This window comes from Temnothorax nylanderi, unplaced genomic scaffold (assembly GCF_030848795.1).
Source record: "Temnothorax nylanderi isolate EJ_2023f unplaced genomic scaffold, tnyl_v1.0 TNYL_tig0041_pilon, whole genome shotgun sequence".
Classification (NCBI taxonomy): Eukaryota; Metazoa; Arthropoda; class Insecta; order Hymenoptera; family Formicidae; genus Temnothorax; species Temnothorax nylanderi.
This window is the reverse complement of record NW_027249103.1, coordinates 875818-894290: the sequence shown is the minus strand read 5'-3', so window position 1 is coordinate 894290 and position 18473 is coordinate 875818. Positions and strand designations below refer to the sequence as shown.

General features: G+C 34.0%; 2 protein-coding genes and 1 long non-coding RNA gene across 3 annotated transcripts; 1 reads left to right on the top strand and 2 right to left on the bottom strand.

Annotated features, from left to right (window-relative positions):
- Positions 1–874: 874 nt before the first annotated feature.
- On the bottom strand, positions 875–7826 carry LOC139771583 (uncharacterized). Its single transcript, XR_011717928.1, has 2 exons — positions 5108–7826; positions 875–4625 (listed from the first exon to the last, which is right to left on the bottom strand). It is a non-coding gene; the product is annotated as an uncharacterized lncRNA (long non-coding RNA).
- Positions 7827–8343: 517 nt separating this feature from the next.
- Positions 8344–10794, top strand: LOC139771578 (uncharacterized). The gene is made up of 3 exons (XM_071704455.1): positions 8344–8884; positions 10123–10437; positions 10541–10794. The coding sequence occupies exons 1-3, from the start codon at positions 8710–8712 to the stop codon at positions 10648–10650; spliced, it is 600 nt and encodes a 199-aa protein (XP_071560556.1). The 5' UTR covers positions 8344–8709; the 3' UTR covers positions 10651–10794.
- Positions 10795–11878: 1084 nt separating this feature from the next.
- On the bottom strand, positions 11879–17322 carry LOC139771569 (uncharacterized). Its single transcript, XM_071704437.1, has one exon. The coding sequence runs from the start codon at positions 17218–17220 to the stop codon at positions 12112–12114; it is 5109 nt and encodes a 1702-aa protein (XP_071560538.1). The 5' UTR covers positions 17221–17322; the 3' UTR covers positions 11879–12111.
- Between the last annotated feature and the right edge of the window lie 1151 nt (positions 17323–18473).

The window sequence follows — 18473 nt, the reverse complement described above, 5'->3', positions numbered from 1 at the left end:
TTAAAAATGTAATGCATAAAAATCCTCTCTTAATCAATACGCTTTAAAGAAAACTTCTTGCATTTAAAAAATTAGTACATTTTTTAAAGCATACTTAAATTTACATAACAATAATAAAATATAATATTTAGAAAAAATTATAATTTGTTTTACTTTTATTTAAATTTATTTTATATTTATGTGTAACGTATACATACATGCATTATATGTGTTGCGCAAAGGCACTCACGATAAGGCGGTGGGTAGTGAACGATATCGATAACATGCTCCAATCGCTACGTTCTCCCCACGATATATCGTCTTACATTTGACTTCAGATAAGCATGAAGAATACGCTCTTTTATTCGGCGGATATTATTATAAACGTTCGTCACGATGATCCTTACGTGACGAGCGAGCCTTCCCTATAATATCAAGTGACGATAATATTGTAACAGCTAATCATTTTGTTAATACGGATAGAGAAATATATGTATATATTTAGAAATTTTATATTAATCTTTTGAAAATGAAGATGGTACCGATATAATGTTCTGTATTATAATTAAATATTTCATATTTAGACTTAAATGTTGTGCGGAGAGAGAGGATTATGTAATGAAATACCTAAAGTAATAAAAAGAGAATTTAATCTGTTGTATGATATTGCAGTTTTAGCACAAACTGATATATAAATGCATGTTTCCCAACTTTCTTTGACAATATCAGAAGTATTTTAAAGAATAGATCGTCTACTTAATTCCAAATTTGTGGTAGGTGATAGATCACGGGGACACACAACACACATGGAACAGAAGATGTACCAGAAGATAACGCCACATCGTCGGCACTTAATCCAATCAGTTAGATACATAACAGTATTTTCCATAATATGTGTCTAATAACAGTTTTCTTAATGAGATTTAATTGTCTTGCAGAACATCAATATGTAAGATATAATCCATTAAAAGCAGAATGGGTGCTACTATCGCCCCATCATATGAAGCGATCTCGGGAAGGTCAAATAGAACCCACTACACACGGAGCTTCCAGATTACGATCCCAGAAATCTCCTTTGACCAGGGAATGTTAGAGCTAGTGGAGAGGTCAGTTGGTTACTTTTATTCTATTATACAAATCACTATTTTCGTTCCCATAACTGAAACATCAAAATTTTTTATTTTATTTGATAAAAGGACACTTTGCTATATTTGTTTTAATATTACGTTCTGTCGCCTACATTTCTACTTAGTATTTATATCGGTATCTTACTCTTCATTTACGGGAAATTTTTGTAACAGAATAAAATTTTATATAATATATATTTCTCTCTCTTTCTCTATTTGTTAACATGTATCAGTTATATGTATACTTCTAGTTAAGTATGTAGGTACATGCATAATTGGTTAACATACATATTTTTAGTTAATTATGTAATTTACTTGCATATTTGTAATTAAATTTCCGAGCATACGCATCCCCGAGCGATTAAATACCCGGGCATAATACGTAATTAGTTAACAAAGTTTTATCTTATAAAAATTAATAAATTTTTACTTGTGTTACAGAAATGACTTTTTTTATATTATGTTTCTTTGCTCTTTAAAGTTTAAAAGCGAGATTTCAAAGAACAAATATATACGGATCCTAATATTATATAAAATTAAATAAACTCTTAGCTCTACGAAAATTAGAACATGCATAAGAAAATTCGAAGAATGTTTGTAAAATTTTACACTACGTTAGATTGCATAATAATAAAAAATTTTAAATTTTTTGAACGAATTTCTCTAACATACTGTAGAAATAGACAACTTGGAATATGCAAATGGCCAAATGTATTTTTATTATTGTTATATGCTCTGAAATAGCTGAATAATTTTAAAGTGTTTAAATTACTATTTTTTCTAAAAGTAATTTACACGTTTGATATGTATGTTTTACAAAATAACGTTAATATTCACAAATATACGTAAATGCATTTTCTTCAGTTATTGACAATATTGCAATATTCATGTAATTATCTATTTCCATATTAACACACAGAAATATTGTTATCAATAGCTGTCTAAATTTTGTATTTTTTTATTATTTTCGAAGTACTGTTTTTAAATATCGATACGTAATAATTAAGACAGCTTTACAAAACTGGAACTCATATGAGATAACACATAAACTTTCAAACCAATATTTCTTAAACCCATTATACCTTCGTGTAATATATTCAATAAATAAGAATTATCAATAATAGAACTTGAAAAAAATGTGCCAATGTTTATTTCTAAAATTGGCATATACCTCTAACTAGCATTATAATCACATTTCATCCAAGTACATACAGTGTTAAGTACACACGTTATCTAACCCCATATCTTGAAAGTCTACAACTCTATCTCTTGTTAAATTACAAAATAAATGTGCTTTTAAAGACATTTCGTTTAAACATAAAATATAATTTCTTTCAATGTTTTTTAGTTTTAATTTTTAATACTTTAAATGCTACATTTTAAATACCTGGAGTTAGATAAAAGGTATGTGTAAGACTTTCTTATGTTACAGGATTAGGCAGACAAAATAATTTAATAACCGCTAAATCTTTATATGCTTTAGGACTAGAGAAATATAAAGATCATGTTGTTCGAAAATAGAACTATTCTACCTTTGGCATTTACTTCAAACAGACATGCTTACAAAATAGAACCCCGCATTAAATCGGTGGAAAATAGCTTTCTGTCAAATGAGTTGAAATTTTGATATGTGTATTTTAGTCTCAAAATGGACACAACTGTCGAAAATGGACCATTTGGGTGTTATTGAACTTAAAGCGTACGTAACCAACTGATGATACAGTAAAAGTTTCCTTACATTTCGGAAGTGTATTAAATGTTTATATGTGTAATATTTGCATGTTCTTGAACATACACACTCCCACACCCCTCACATATACAAAATATATACACATACAAAAATACACCTATACATGGACGGAGGCAAATATGTATGTATGAAATAATGGATGCACAGTATGACATGTAAGTACATACGTATTTGTGCGTTCAAGAACCTGTGAGCGTAGTTTATAAAGCGTGTGTGCCGAGTAAGCCGAATAATTAAGCCAAGGCCGCAAAAATCTTGCTGACGTGCAAGTAAACGTGTTCTGAAAAGAACAGACTAAAGTGCCACTATCGACGTTGGACCGTGCGAAAAAGCAACAAAGCAACCAACTCATGCTTCTATAAAATCGGCACGGCATTTGCAAATGTGTGCGCGAGTAGCACCTAGGGAAACTCGGCGGACGTCGTGTCGCCGCGCCCAAGAGGCTCGCACAAGAGTGACGTCTGAAAACGCACAACCCGTGCACGACGTCTGGCTCTGCCGCACGCTGAATCCCGAATATCTCTATAGATATTTATACAGATATATATAGATATATTCTTGTGTGTGTGTGAGAGGGTGTGTGAAAGCGTGTATGTCCAAGAATCTGCAAATATTACACACTTATAAACATTTAATATACTTTCGAAGAGTAAAAAAACCTTTGCTGAATCATCAATCACGCGATAGGTACGCTCTGAAGTCAATAACACTGAAACACTGAAACAGTCCATTTTTTAGGGTTGTGCCCTTTGAGACTTTTAATCAAAAAGCCCTAAACTGCAAACATAAAAAATTTCAGCCCATTCGACCAAAAGTCATTTCCCATTAATTTAGTTGTGGGTAATTTAGTTCTTTGCTGTTACTCGGCGAAAAAATTGATCTACTGCCATGTATACTAAATGCATATCTACTTCCGCATTGTCTTTTTTCATCAACATGATATAATTTTCTTACTTATCTACTTATCTTACAGCTTGCTTTAATTTCTGTCGAATTTGACGTTTCCTTGGTGACTTTGTTGATAAAGTCAACGATATTTGTACATTTATATCTTTTTTCTTTCTTCTAAATTGATGTAATTTAATGTATTTTGCAATTGTATCATTTTATAAGTAGCCAAATTTTTTTTTATAACATAAGACGTTTTTATGTATAAACATACTTAAAAAATTATCGTTTCCCTTATCTAGTAATTAGTCTTTCAAGGAAATCATAATATTTGTATTTGATGCTTCTGTACGTATTATATATTGTTTAGTAAATCTATAATATTTGAATAACTACTTCAAATAAATTATCTCCTTAAAGAAATATACAAAAATATGCTGTAAAATGTTCATGTAAAGATAATACCATGGTAAAATTTAAGAATAATTATATATACATGTACATATATACATATATATATATACATATATAATATAAAAAATATACATATAGATATTAATTATGAAAACATATATATCCACATATACTAATATTACTATCAGTGGCTTCGGCAGTGGCGGCGTGGTCAGCTTGTTTCGCCCAGTTGGCGGCGTCCGACTGCTGAATCATCTCAATTCGCAATTTGTCTCGTTCTGCTGCAATCAAGGCGAATGGTTGTGTCCAGTGTCGCTTCTAATTCCGCACATAAGAACGTGTCTCAGCATTCCTCCATGGCCGGTTGAACTGAATCGTATTCCGACGGGTTGTCGCACAATTTTTCGAAGTTCGTTTCAAATCTTGAACGTACACGTGATACTACTTGTCTGTGCAGACTGCAGTCCCTAGAGAAATAGTACATACAAGATATGTAAAAGGTATGCACAATTTATGTATGGGTATATAGAGCTCTGTATATCAAATGTGTGTATTCTATTCGTGGCCTGTGTATTTAGATAATAAAAGAAACAAATTTTTTGCAAGATTAATAAGATGTTCGCATTACCAGACATATCCTACATTACCATTCCAAAAAAATCTATCTTCGAAAAATTGATGTAACATAACACTTACTGAAATTTGTTAGGAACACGTTATAACAAACATTTGACACAACTCAGAAAAACTTAATTTATTTATCTATAATAGTTCTCAAAATTATCTTTAAAAAAGTTTAGAGTATCCCGCACTTCCCCTATATGTATATTCAATCTGTGCATATGAAATACACACGACTGAATATACCTATATTGAATCTCTATGTACGAATAAAATCAAAATACTGTACAGAATTCTAAATATACGAGATAAACAAATTTCTATATACCTTTTAAATATCCATGTCCTCTAGGAGCTCCTGAGGTCTAAGATGACCGAAGAGATAATGTGGCGTATTTCTAGTGGTTCCATGTACTTCGGCGCGAGCATTGAATCCTGCCTGCTTGTCAGACAGCAAGTGGTCTCGTTTACACACCCAATCCTCGTTGTGAGGGAGCCAGTCTCGCAAATTGTAGCGCAGGTTAACTGAATCTTTATTAACTCGTACGCCTCTTCCAATCGACAGCAAACGGTGTGCAGCGGTCCTGGGTTTGGTGTTTTCCCTTGGGCATCTCAATTCATGACCGTGATTGAGGAAGGCGGACATCCCAGTTATAAGTAAACCTGCAGCTTGGACAATCGTTCATCCCAGGTCTTATAAATTGTTCTGGACATATTGTGACCATGGTATTGATTGGTGCGATTGGTGAGTCCGACCGAAACGCACAATGTGAGACGTGTGCTGGTGTGAAACGTTGACGTATCCTGAATCCCTGTAGTAGATCCGATAATTGTCGAAACCGTAGTTGCCGTTATCCGATAGGATCTCTTCGAGGTATCAATGAGGTACTACAATCACCTCGAAAATATTCTTTACGATGTTTATCACGGTAGCTTGGCGGAGTGCCAGTATTTCGGTCCACTTCGTGAAACCGATCGTGTACATTTTGGAACCAGGCGTGTTCCGTGCTGGAACGCGGCAATAGCGGTATCGCTGATTAGTGGCACGCCCGTCTTAATCCGGATGACACGTTGGAACCAGTCCGTGGGCCCTCGGACTTCTTCGAATTTCGGCAACTCTATCCGCAAAAATTCCTGCAGACTTTCTTCTTCCAGTGGTCTTTTTCGGGCTTGGAGAACTGAGGTAGGACCGCTTTTTTCTTGGCCCCAGTGGCATTTTCCGGCGGCGGGTGACATTTCTTTGTTAATATGCTATCCTTGCCGCATTAGAAGCAAAACCAACGTGAGATTCGTAGAGCGAATGCTCTGGCTGCTTACATCATAGGCGGTTGCGACAACCGGTGCTTTCTGCGTTGTCGTTTGGCGGCTCTTGGTTTGTGCTTCTATGATCTGTACTCGATTTCTTCAATACGGCAGAGTATGTCTCCCGTTCGCCTCACGGTCTCCCGTTGAATGTATAATTACTCGTATCTCAGATACACGTTGTTGTACAGCATGTCGACTCTCTTCCTCCAAGAATCCGGTAGACGACGATACATGGCGATAATATCAATGGCGAATTTGTGATAAGGCTTGTCCGGCAGCTGTAACTTGACTCGATATGGATCTCACATATGAATTGGAAGCGGAAAATTATTGCAGCAAGTAGTGTTCGAGAAAATAGTGGCAAAATCCTCCGATTCTTGTCAGTTGTGCCGGTTACTGCCATAGGAGTCCTTCTCCGCAAAGCAACTCGAAAAGTCCCATTAGTGATTGCGACTCAGTATATTAATACCCGGATTTCAATTCCTTAAGTCTCTCCAGGGACGGCAGTAGAATTTTCCCGTCGAAATGGGAAATTTTATTCCTGTATCTGATTCATAAATTTTGCCAACGAATCCGTGTATGGCAGGTTTTCTGGCGGATGCATCGGAACGGAAAGTGTTCGTGTCCATGTTTTCCAGGCGATTTGTGCGAAATATTTTTGAGTAAACGCTAACAAATTGGTTCATGCGTTATAAAAAACAGAGTAGTATAAAATTGGATTTTAGATCTATACTCGACTAAAAAGTTAAATTTAGAAAGAACTGGAAACGCAACTTGTGCAAGTAATGCTGCAATTGTTCCTGTAGGTAGTAACCTCTATATCAAAAATGGCAATATATTATTAAACGAATAAATTGAGAAAATGTGAAAGAGAGGGGAGATATAACTCTATTACTTAGTTTTGATGTTAATCTAATCAATGGTTATTCCTACAGTCAAGGTAAATCAGAATTTTTTATAGAAATTGGAAAAATAATGTATCCAATACACTATACTAATGTATCACAATACTAAAATAATGTATCACAATACAACGTTATAGAAGCTTGGAGGAAATTTTACGAACCGATGATTTAATCGAAAAACTTCTTTTCTTTTCCTTCTTTTTTTTAAGATTTCTTTAGCATTACCCAGAATGCAACACAGGGAAGTAAAGTCTGTAGCATCCCGTGTGTTTGTGTGTGTGTGTGTGTCACAGCAGAGATAAGGACCCCACGGTTCGTCACTCCCGTAGCATTTTCTGACTCCAAACCCTCTCTGCTGCTACTGTTGCGAGTGCGTGCGTGTGTGCGCGTGTGTAAGAGAGGAAAGGGTCACAGGTGTTCGAAAAAAGGAACACCATGTATAGATAATATTTAACATAAAACTTTGCTCACAATAAATATCAAACTCTCGCGTTTGATGAAATAAATACTATATTCAACATAAACTTTGGAATTCAAATAGAAATTATTATAAAATACATTCTTAGAAACTTAATCTAAACATTCATGTTATCTGTGACCCTTCCTGATGATATAGTTAAACTTGCTGAAAAGTCTTAACCAGCCAGAAAGTGTTTCTATTGAATATAATAGTTATTTGTGTAACAAGTGCGGGAAGTTGAAAATTGGACACGGGTGCGGAGTGGACGCACGAGCCGAAGGCGAGTGCAATCACCCGCACGCGTGTCCAATTTTCAACCCGCACGTGTTACACACACTATTTTATATCACACGTGCGTGGAAAGTGGCCCATTACGCGCGTGTTTTCGTAATGGGCCACTTTCCACGCACGTGTGATATAAAGTTACTATACAAAAATCAAGCAAGAAATTATTTATGCATTATAGTCAGAAAAGTATAGCAAACTTATTACATTAGCTGAATTATATCAGTATAAAGGATCACAATCACTATTTTTGTCAAAACAAAACAAGGAGCAAAGCAACTAGCTAACAAATTGTGCAATGATCATTCTATCGTCATGACAGTGACGATTTATGACAGCACAAACGTTAAAGTCAATCCTTTTCATCGTGTTCGCAATCAAATTATAAATTGCAGATGTTGTCTCTCGTGATAATATTCCTACACGTTAATAATTATGATGCACTATAATCGCAAGTTAACTATAGTTAACTAATAATGTTTATAGTTAACTGATAATTTTAATGTTTTGTCAATTCAAAGTGAAGTTTTATTCAATATCAATATAAATGTTATTGAATATAACTTTTTTCCATATACCTGCAGTGATCAACAATTATGATATATTAAAATAAGTTTTGCATTTGCGGTAAAATAATCATTACGATATAAGTACGATCAAAAGTACGATTTTTGCAGACATCGTGTTTCAAATCGTACTTTTGATCGTACTTTTTCGACTCGGAGTCAGGTCGAGTCAGCAAATCGAATATGCTATATAAGACGGTCTTAAATATAAGATCCGACTATGAATACCGGCCTTGAAGAACCACACGAGCCACCACACAAGTTATTAAGTCACCACACCAATTACCACACAATTTTTATTGAAGAACAATCTTCATCAAGCTTTTATAAAAGCTCATTTCGCGAATTTTTATAAAAACACGAAGAATGTTCAGATTCGAGATGTCACAGCGTTTTTCTTCCTCCACTTATGTACTCAAAAACGCGTGGGTTTATTCGTGTCGGCTTGTCAGCTGTCGTTACCCGAATAAGCGTTTTTCATTTGTTACATAGGTGGAAGAAGAAAAACGCCGTGACTCGCGTTTGGATGACATTTCTGCTCCAAAGGTTGAAGAGCCTTAAAATATCGAGGGACAAAATGTCAAGTAAGTACTATACATTTTTTATCACTAACTAACTCACTATAACTAACTCACGATAATTCACTCATTTACGCGGAGTATATTATCGTAAGTGACTACATAAGTAACGCTCGCGTAAACGTGTATAAAAAATTAGTAACTACTTTTTTTTTAATTGCTTTATTTTGTTATTTTAAATAACATATTAAAAATCGAGAACGATATCGGCAGGGCTAAAAAAGTTATTCAAGATCAAAGGTCACAAAAATCAGTTTTTTGCGAAAATCTCGTTTTGTATGGCTCGAAGGTCAATTAAGGTGGTTACAAAAAAGAAAGATCATGAAATTCTCTACAAAAATTCTATTCATTTTTCACCTACGATAAACCGTTTGCGAAATACAAAGTGACGAATGTGTACGTCGAGCGTTGTATCCATTTCCGCATCACCTTTGAGGTAAGATACAAGGCGCGTAAAGCTAACTTTACACTTGTATTTCGCCACTTTGTATTTCGCAAACGGTTCATCGTACGTGAAAAATGAATAGAACCATTTTTGTAGAGAATTTCATGATCTTTCTTTTTTGTAACCACCTTAATTGACCTCCGAGTCATACAAAACGAGATTTTCGCAAAAAACTGATTTTCGTGACCTTTGATCTTGAATAACTTTATTAGCCCTGCCGATATCGTTCTCGATTTTTAATATGTTATTTAAAACAACGAAATAAAGCGATTAAAAAAAAGTAGTTTCTAATTTTTTGCACAGAAAACCTAAAATGACTGGACTAGTGTAGTATCACTCACTCACTCACTTTATATAACTCTTACACCTTGCGAATTATCTCTCTTTCTTTTTGACTGAACGCGTTATTCCTATGATGGTCACAAATGATTCTCACACACAATAAGAAAATTACACCACACGCACGCCAATATAGTTAACCCTTAAAGTGTATACGCTTTTTTCGGTACTTTTTAAGTATACGTGGGTCTGTCACATTCAACGCTATATTAAAGTATTTTAAAAAATCTAAAAAAATTCATGAAATATCTGTCTACATTGTAACTGACGATTTGATAGTTATTTTGATAAACATCGTTTATTTAATATCTTCTAACAGGTTTGCAAGTTTTACATATATAATACGAGCATATATAATTACGAGCAAATATCACTTGGCTTGGACGCCGTAGACCCACGTATACATGTTAAGGGTTAATTTAAATTAATTATATTAGATTTTATTATTATTTTCTTTCAGATGAAAATGAGCCTAATAAAGAAGATGATGAGAGGGATATGTTCCTCAGTGATGAGGAAAATGGAGGTGATCAGCCTCCATGCAAGCAGCTGCAGCAGCTGCAGAAAATGATGCAGCAATTGCTGAAACAGCAGCATCTGCAGCAGCAGCAGCGAGAAAATCAAGCGCTGTCGCTGCAAATTAAGAAGTTGCAATTGCAATTGCAGCGGCAGCAGGAGCAGCTGCAGCTACAGCAACCGCAACAAGCGCAGCAACCGCAGCCGCAACCGGAACAGCCGGAGCAGCAGCGGCAACAGCCGCAGCAAGAGAGAAATAGTATGTATTTCTTTCTATATTAATAGTATCATTTTTATCTATTATTTTTTATTATTAATTACATACACATTTTCCGTTTATAATATTCCTTTATTTCTTTTAGGACTCCGACGAGGAATGGAACGCGGGCGAGCGCGCGCGCGCTGGTATTCCCAGCGGGGCCGCCCCTGGGGACGAGGCCGTTACTTTGTAATAAAAAATTACTATACATGAATAATTAAAAATTACTACATGAAAAATTACTACCTGATTGATTATTAAAGATGTATGTATGTATATTGCTTAGTTGTTTAATTATAAATATACCCTACTAATACCCTATTATTAGATTAATAAGACTTTTTATATATTTTTATAATAGCATAAGCGTGTAATAAATATATGAATATTGCGTAATAATTATTGCGATTATATATGTACTATCGGCAATATATGCAATATTGCCAATGTTGGACCAGTTAAACAACATCGGCAATTTCTACGTGGGTATATCCATCCCATAGGCATGCACACACTAAAAATAAAAAATAAGAATAATTTTTTATCACACCTCAAAATAAGAGAAGACTGCTTACATTTTCAGTCAAATTAGAAAAGCAAAATATTGATTATAATTCGAAATTTAAAAAACGCAGCAGTAAAATTATATTAAAACAGCCAAATGAAAACTAAATATGGTAAGAAAAAACATACTTTTACAAAAAGAGATAAGCAAAGAGACGCAAAAAATACACCCTTATATTATTTTAAAAATTCAAATATAAAAAATAAAAAAGTGATCTGAAAAGTGGCTGTAATAGACGGAACTTAATCTGATAGCAAATGAAGAATCAATGATGCTGAAACTAGCAGCCGAGCGCTGGCGGCCAAAGTAGAAACGTAGAAAAAAGTAGAAAAAAATAAAAAAATTGTCCGTGCATTTGGCAATGTATTAACGGGGCGCGCGGTCTCCAGCAGCAGTCACGACACCTGAAGAAAATATAAAAATATATTTCTCTGCATCGCCGCTCGTTTCTATTACTTGTTGATCGCCATCTGAAATATTTTACATAAAGCAAAATTTATTTTAAATTGCCACGACGTTTGACTGCTGCTGGAGACCGCGCGCCCCGTTAATACATTGCCAAATGCACGGACAATTTTTTTATTTTTTTTATTTTTTATTTACAGCATTCTAGACATCTTCAGCAACAAATTAAGTCATGTAGGAAGTGGGAGCAATGTGTCTTTCTATTTTTTTACGCGTTTCTACTTTGGCCGCCAGCGCTCGGCTGCTAGTTTCAGCATCATGAAGAATCAATACGTTTCATTCACCTAGTTTCAACTATTCCAAATAGAGATATTATAACTAAATATTTTTAAATTTTTTAACGTGTTTCACAGAACCTTTATTAGTTTAAATATAAAAAAAATCTAGCATAACTTAGAGCGTAATGCTACAACTAAGATGTGGGCGGTATGGTAGTAGCCTTTCTCATAATAGTCCAAACCATTAAAGAAAAGCCGAATCAACAGCATGACAAAATAAAGGAGATACTTTGCTTAACTCCATTTCTGATAGCAAACTACCAATGCTCAAATTTCTTTAAAATTATTAACTTGAGTTACGTAATATTTCAAGAGCATTAATTAAAATGTTAAGCTTTTAATTCCCCTCTTTGTATTGACAACTTGTTATTTTTCATCTAGTTTTCTCAGCATTTCTAACAATTTAATCGCAACATTCTTGTGTCTATTAGCTATAGCAACTTGCAATAACGTATTTCCTTGATTATTACGAGCATTTGTTACAACTATAAACTGATCAGGTTTTATAACTTTTAATTTGCTGATCATTTTAAGATTACCATTTTTTGCATCTTTAAACATTTCTTCAACTAGTTTCAGTAAGTCATTAACGTTTTGGTCCTTAGAAAGATCAAGAGGTGTTTTACCTTCATTATTTTTAATGTTATAAATTGCACCTCGCTTCAATAGGGACTTGGTAACATCGAAAAAACCATTCTTAGCTGCAACATGAAGCGATGTAGCACCGCTAGCAGCGGTTTTAGCATTGATAAAATTGTACAATTTATCTTGACTTACTTGTTGTAATAAAACGTCAACAATTTCTTTGTAACCTTTAAAAGTAGCAGTGTGTAACGGTGTATTACCTTTATTAGTAACTTGAGTAACATCAGCTCCGTTTTCTAGTAAGATGTTCACAACACTTGCCTGTCCACTGCTAACAGCGTAATGTAACGGTGTTCTTCCATCAATGTCTTTATCATTTGCATCAACTCCATCTTCTAATAGGCGCTTAACAACTTGTACATCACCATTACTAGCAGCAATGTTAATGTCTTTCTGCAGATACTGAACAATTTCCGATGGTTCGCTCCCTTTAAGCTTACATACCAAATTAATACATTCTATCTTTTTTAAAATATCCAAAACAGTAGGATGACTTGGTCCAAAAATAGCTTTGAGTTGACCAAAACATTCTTTGAAGGCTTTAAGTGCACTAATAAATTTACTTTGAGAAAATAGTACATTTGCCATGTTGTATTGAGTATGCAGGGTCTGAGGATTATTTGGTCCTAAAACATTTTTTTGGATGTTAAAAACTTCTTGAAATGCTTTCAAGGCTTTCTGATATTTTTTTTGAATGAGAAACATTGCAGCAATGTTATGTAACGTCCCCAAAGTACTAAAATGATTAATACCTAAAACCGCTTTCTTTTTTTCAAAAACCTCTTCATAAATTTTCAATGCCTCTTCATGCTTACCCTGGTTAGTTAGTACCTTTGCTATATTATTTTCAACACATATAACTATTGGGTGATTTGCACCTACTATTTCCTTACTTTTTTCCAAAACTTTTCTATTAATATTTAACGCTTCTTCATATTTGCCTTGTTCCTCTAATACGAGTGCCATGTGAAGGTAAGTATCTAAAGTATCTGTATGATTTGGTCCTAACATTTCTTCTTGCTTTGGACAAACATCTTTACAAATATTAAAAGCTTCTTCGTTTCTCCCCAGCCTATACAACACTTCAGCAATTGTACTCCTTGTACTTAAAGTATTCTGGTGATTCAAACCCAGTACTTCTTTCTGTTTCTGAAAAATTTCTTCAAATGTATTTAAAGCTTCTTGGTAAGCCCCTTGTGCGTATGATACTTTACCTATGTATGTCTGAATATCTAAAGTGCCAGGATTATCTGATCCTAGTATTTCTTTTCTTTTTTCATGTGCGTTCTTGAAGAAACTTAAAGCCCTTTGATAATCGCCTTGATTAAAAAGCACTAAACCTGCGTTAAACTGAACGGATACATCACCTTGTGATACCTCTTTCAACTGTTCGATTTTTGAAAAGTTACTATGCACTGCAGCAACTACTAACGTTTTCTTTTCTCTATCGCAAGCATTCATTATTGCTTTTACTGTATCAATATCCTTTATCTTGTTAAGATCATTAATAACTTGAGAATTATCTTTTTTAATATTTTTAAATAAGTCACTCAGTAATTTAAATAAGCTAGTTATACTTTTATCTACAATAAAATCTGATGGTGTTTTACCACTATCAGAAACAGCATTATATACTGCACCGTTAGATAATAAAAACTTTACAATTTTTAAGTGAGAGAACTTAGCAGCATAATGTAGAGGGGTGAACCCCTTATTACAAACCGCATTAGGATCAGCTTTATTTTGCAATAGAATATTGACAATCCTGTTATAGCCTTTCCACGCAGCATAATGTAATGATGTCCCATTAGCATTTTTGGCGTTAACGATCGCCCCTGCTTTAACGTAATTTTCAACTTCTGAAGAACCATTACGTTTTACAGCCGCAAACAAATTCTCAGTTAATGTTAATAGATTAATAACGTTTTCGTCATGAGACATTTCTAATGGTCTTCTAGAAGAATCGTCAACAGCGTTATAAACTGCTCCATTTTTTAATAAAATTTCAATAAAGTCTCTATAACCAAAATTAGCAGCAAAATGCATAGGAGTGAAGCCATTAACATCTTTAGCATTAACATCACCGCCTTGTGTTATCAGATACCTTGCAACTTCTAAATGACCTTTCATTGCAGCATAATGTAGTAATGTCTGATTAAATGCACCACGATCATTAATACTTAACCCCTTACTAAGAAAAAACTCTACAGTACCTTTGTGACCTTCTCTAGTTGCAATATGTATAGGTTTTGAACCAGAGGCATTTTTAGCATTAACATCAGATCCCTTATCTACTATATATTTTACCACTTCTAACTTACCTTCTTGTGAAGCAATATGCAATATCGTATAATCATCATTACCTTTCGCATTCATATCTATTTTCTCGTACTGCAGTAACATTTTAACTATTTGTAAATGACCATGTGTCACCGCTAATTCCACAGGTGTTTTATTGTAATTATCCTTAACATTAATATTTGCCTTATTATGTAGTAAAACTTTTACAATCTTACCATGACCATTTACTGCTGCCAGATGTAATGGTGTAACATTTTCTGTAGATTTAACATTGACGTTAGCTCCACCTGCTATTAAAATCTTAACAATTTCCTCATAACCCTCACGTGCTGCAAAACATAATGGTGTTAGATTATTAACAGTTATGGCATCAACATCAGCTCCTCTTGTCATCAGAACCTTTACTACATCCTTACGATCTTTACTAGCAGCTAAATACAATAGTTCAGCAATTTCAGGACCTTCCATATTAACATAGGTTTTTTCTATCAAAATTTCTACAATATCACGGTAACCAGCAAAAACTGCTAGTGACAAAGGTACAATGCCCTCTGCATCAACATTAACTCCATTTGATATAAGAACTTCAACGATTTCTCTGTGATTATACATTATAGCAGAAAACAATGGTGTCACATTGTTACCTCTGACATTAACATTGGCTCCGTTTGCTGCCAGAATCTCAACGATTTCTTTATGACCTGCTTCCACGGCTGAATGTAATGGTGTATAACCTGCAAAATCTCTTACATTAACTTGGGCTTTATTTTTTATTAGAAGGTTAACAATATTTTTGTGGCCTTCTACAACAGCGACGCGTAACGGTGTAGACCAATCATTAGCTTTAGTATTGACTTTTGCTCCATTTCTTATTAGTGAAATAACAGCATCTTCACAGCCGTTCCGAGCAGCTAGAAACAATGGTGTAATACCGTCAAAAGTTTTAGCATTAACCTCAGCTTTATTTTTTATTAGGAGATCAACAATGCCTTTGTGGCCTTTCAGAGCAGCTAGGTGCAATGGTGTACGACCGTCATCAGTTGTTGCATTAAGCTTAGCTTTATTTTTTATTAAAAGATCAACAACGTTTTCGTGGCCTTTCAGAGCAGCTATATGTAGTGGTGTTAAATTATTATTGTCTTTGGCATCAATTTCTGCTCCATTTTTTATTAAAAGATCAGCAACTTCCTTATGACCACCTTCTGCTGAGCAGTACAATGGTGTAACGTTATTTTGAGCTTTAGCATGAATGTTAACACCATGATTAAGCAAAGCAGCTACTATTCCTAGATGACCATTCTCGGCAGCAAGATGCAATGGAGTAAAACTTGTAACAGTGGCAATACTAGCATCGGCTTTATTTTTCAGTAAAGCTTTAACAATTCCCTCATGCCCATCTTTCGCTGCACAAAGCAAAGGTGTATTATTGTAGAATTTGTTGACAGCATTAACATTAGCTCCATGCTTCAATAGAATATTCGCTATCGACTCTTGACCGGTTTCTACTGCATAGTGTAATGGCGTACAACCACTTAAGACTCTAGCGTTAATATCAGCTCCTTTAAAAATTAAAGCACTTACTACTTCCAGATGGCCGTTTAACACCGCTACATGTAACGGTGTCCAATCTTCATCATTTCTAGCGTTAACATCTGCTTTATTTTGAAGCAAGAAATTAACTAACTCTAGATGAGCACTCTCTGCAGCTGCGTGCAACGCGGTAAGGCCACCCATAGTTTCATTAAAATCAATGTTTGTATCGTTTTTCAATAAAATCTTGACTACATCGATATGATTATTACATATTGCATAGTGTAAAGGTAACAAACGATTTTTATCTTGGGCAATAGTATTTGCTTCATATTTTAATAAAACTTCGACAGTATTCTTGTGACCATTTTGAGCAGCAACATGTAGTGGAGTTCTACCATTCTTATCTAGCTCATCAACATATAAACCTGCTTCTTGTATAAAAAATTCTACAATATTTCTCCTTCCATGCGCAGCAGCAATATGCAATGGGCTTTGATCTATAATATTTTTCACATTAACACTCAAATTTTGATCAAGAATAAATTTTATAACTTCTAGACTGGGTTTCTTAGCAGCAAGATGTAACGTGGTACATAAATTAACATTTCTAGCATTAATATCTGCTCCTTTCTTTAGACAATCCTTTAAACTTTCTAGATTTCCTTCTTCCAAAGCAGCAAACATTCTTTCCTGATTAGTAATGGTATATAAGTCTTGATCGTATTTCTCCCTCAACTTGAAAGAATTATCGCTTACTGACCTGCCAATTTTCTTCTTGCTTTTTATTATATTTCCTTCAGTAAGTTTTTTAGCGTTTAAAACAACTGCTATTGAAGGATCAGATAACAAAACGTCAACTAAGGCATTATCATGCGCTAAATGATTACGTAAACATTTTCCAGTTAACAAAGGAGTGTTATCGTCTAAAGAAAGTAAATTATTTTCCAAGTAATGCTCTGAGCTACCTAAAATTGACATTATATCTAGAACAAGCATTTCTACTAATGTTTGCAATTTTTTGTTATTCTTATAGAAAGGTAATTTTTCAATTAATTGGCCACTCAATACGTTATTACTTAAAATACTTTTCAGTTCGGACAGCTTCACGGTAAGCTGGTTATTACATTCTTCTTCTGTTATATCGTAAGTCTTCCCTTGTTTATATGTAGAAATAAACGAATCTTTTTCATTCAACTTTTCTTTTAATTTCTTAATCCATTTGATATCACTTGTTAAACATTCAGGAATATAAAAAAAAATTTCGCAAATTAATTTGTTTAGTTTATCAATGTTTTCATGTTGTATTCTTGACTTAAGGGGATCCTGGAGTGACAGCGACAAGGCATAATCGGTCTAAGCAATATCTTTGAATTGGCTGAACAGAATGGAAAATCCTTTTACACGATTAAAGTACGCACAAAAATGTAGAGGGCTGTACATGATTTTTTCTGATAAACTAAAAAAAATTTTATTTTTATAAATATTGTCTTCACCTGACGACAATATTTGCTTTATACAAAAATTCTGCAGTTTTTCTATAGAAAATAGTGATGCAGCCCTCTACAAAAAACTGTCAGGAATAATATCGTGCAATTAGAAGTAAGATTTGAAGCCTAAAAAAAAAGATATTACTTAGACCAGTGGAAGATGCAAGGTTAGGTGCTATCCTTGTCTATATCCTTGTCTATACAAGGACAGATATAGTCGGTGAGCACTTCTTTATCGACGCTGATCGAGTTCGCCTGCGGCTCCAGCATCCCCTTAACACTACGAGAAATTTTCATTGAAAACTCAACAATTTATTTAAGACTATGAGATTCTATTTTTGAAGTCATAATCTCTAATATTCGATTAGCTAAATATTTTATTCCTCTAATAACATTGTGGTCAAACGTAAATTTTTCAGTCAACAAGGTGATTAAACCCTTCATTAATGAATATCCAGTGACATAATCAGTTCTGATATTTTCTGATTGAGTTTCCGCACAATTGATAATGTTATTAATTTCTTTAAACTGCTCCTTTTCATAATTGGTCTTGTCACTTATATTATCACTTAATTCTTTAATAAGTTTTTCAAGCTTCTCGTGTTCCATCTTTTTAAAATTTTTCTGTATCATTTCATCCAATTTAACATTACTAAATATTTCAGCAATTTCTTTTATCACACCTAAGCTTTCACTATTAGCAATTCTTTTTAGCAGTATTCTGATCGTTTTAACTTTTTTATTGTAAAGGATATCAGTAAT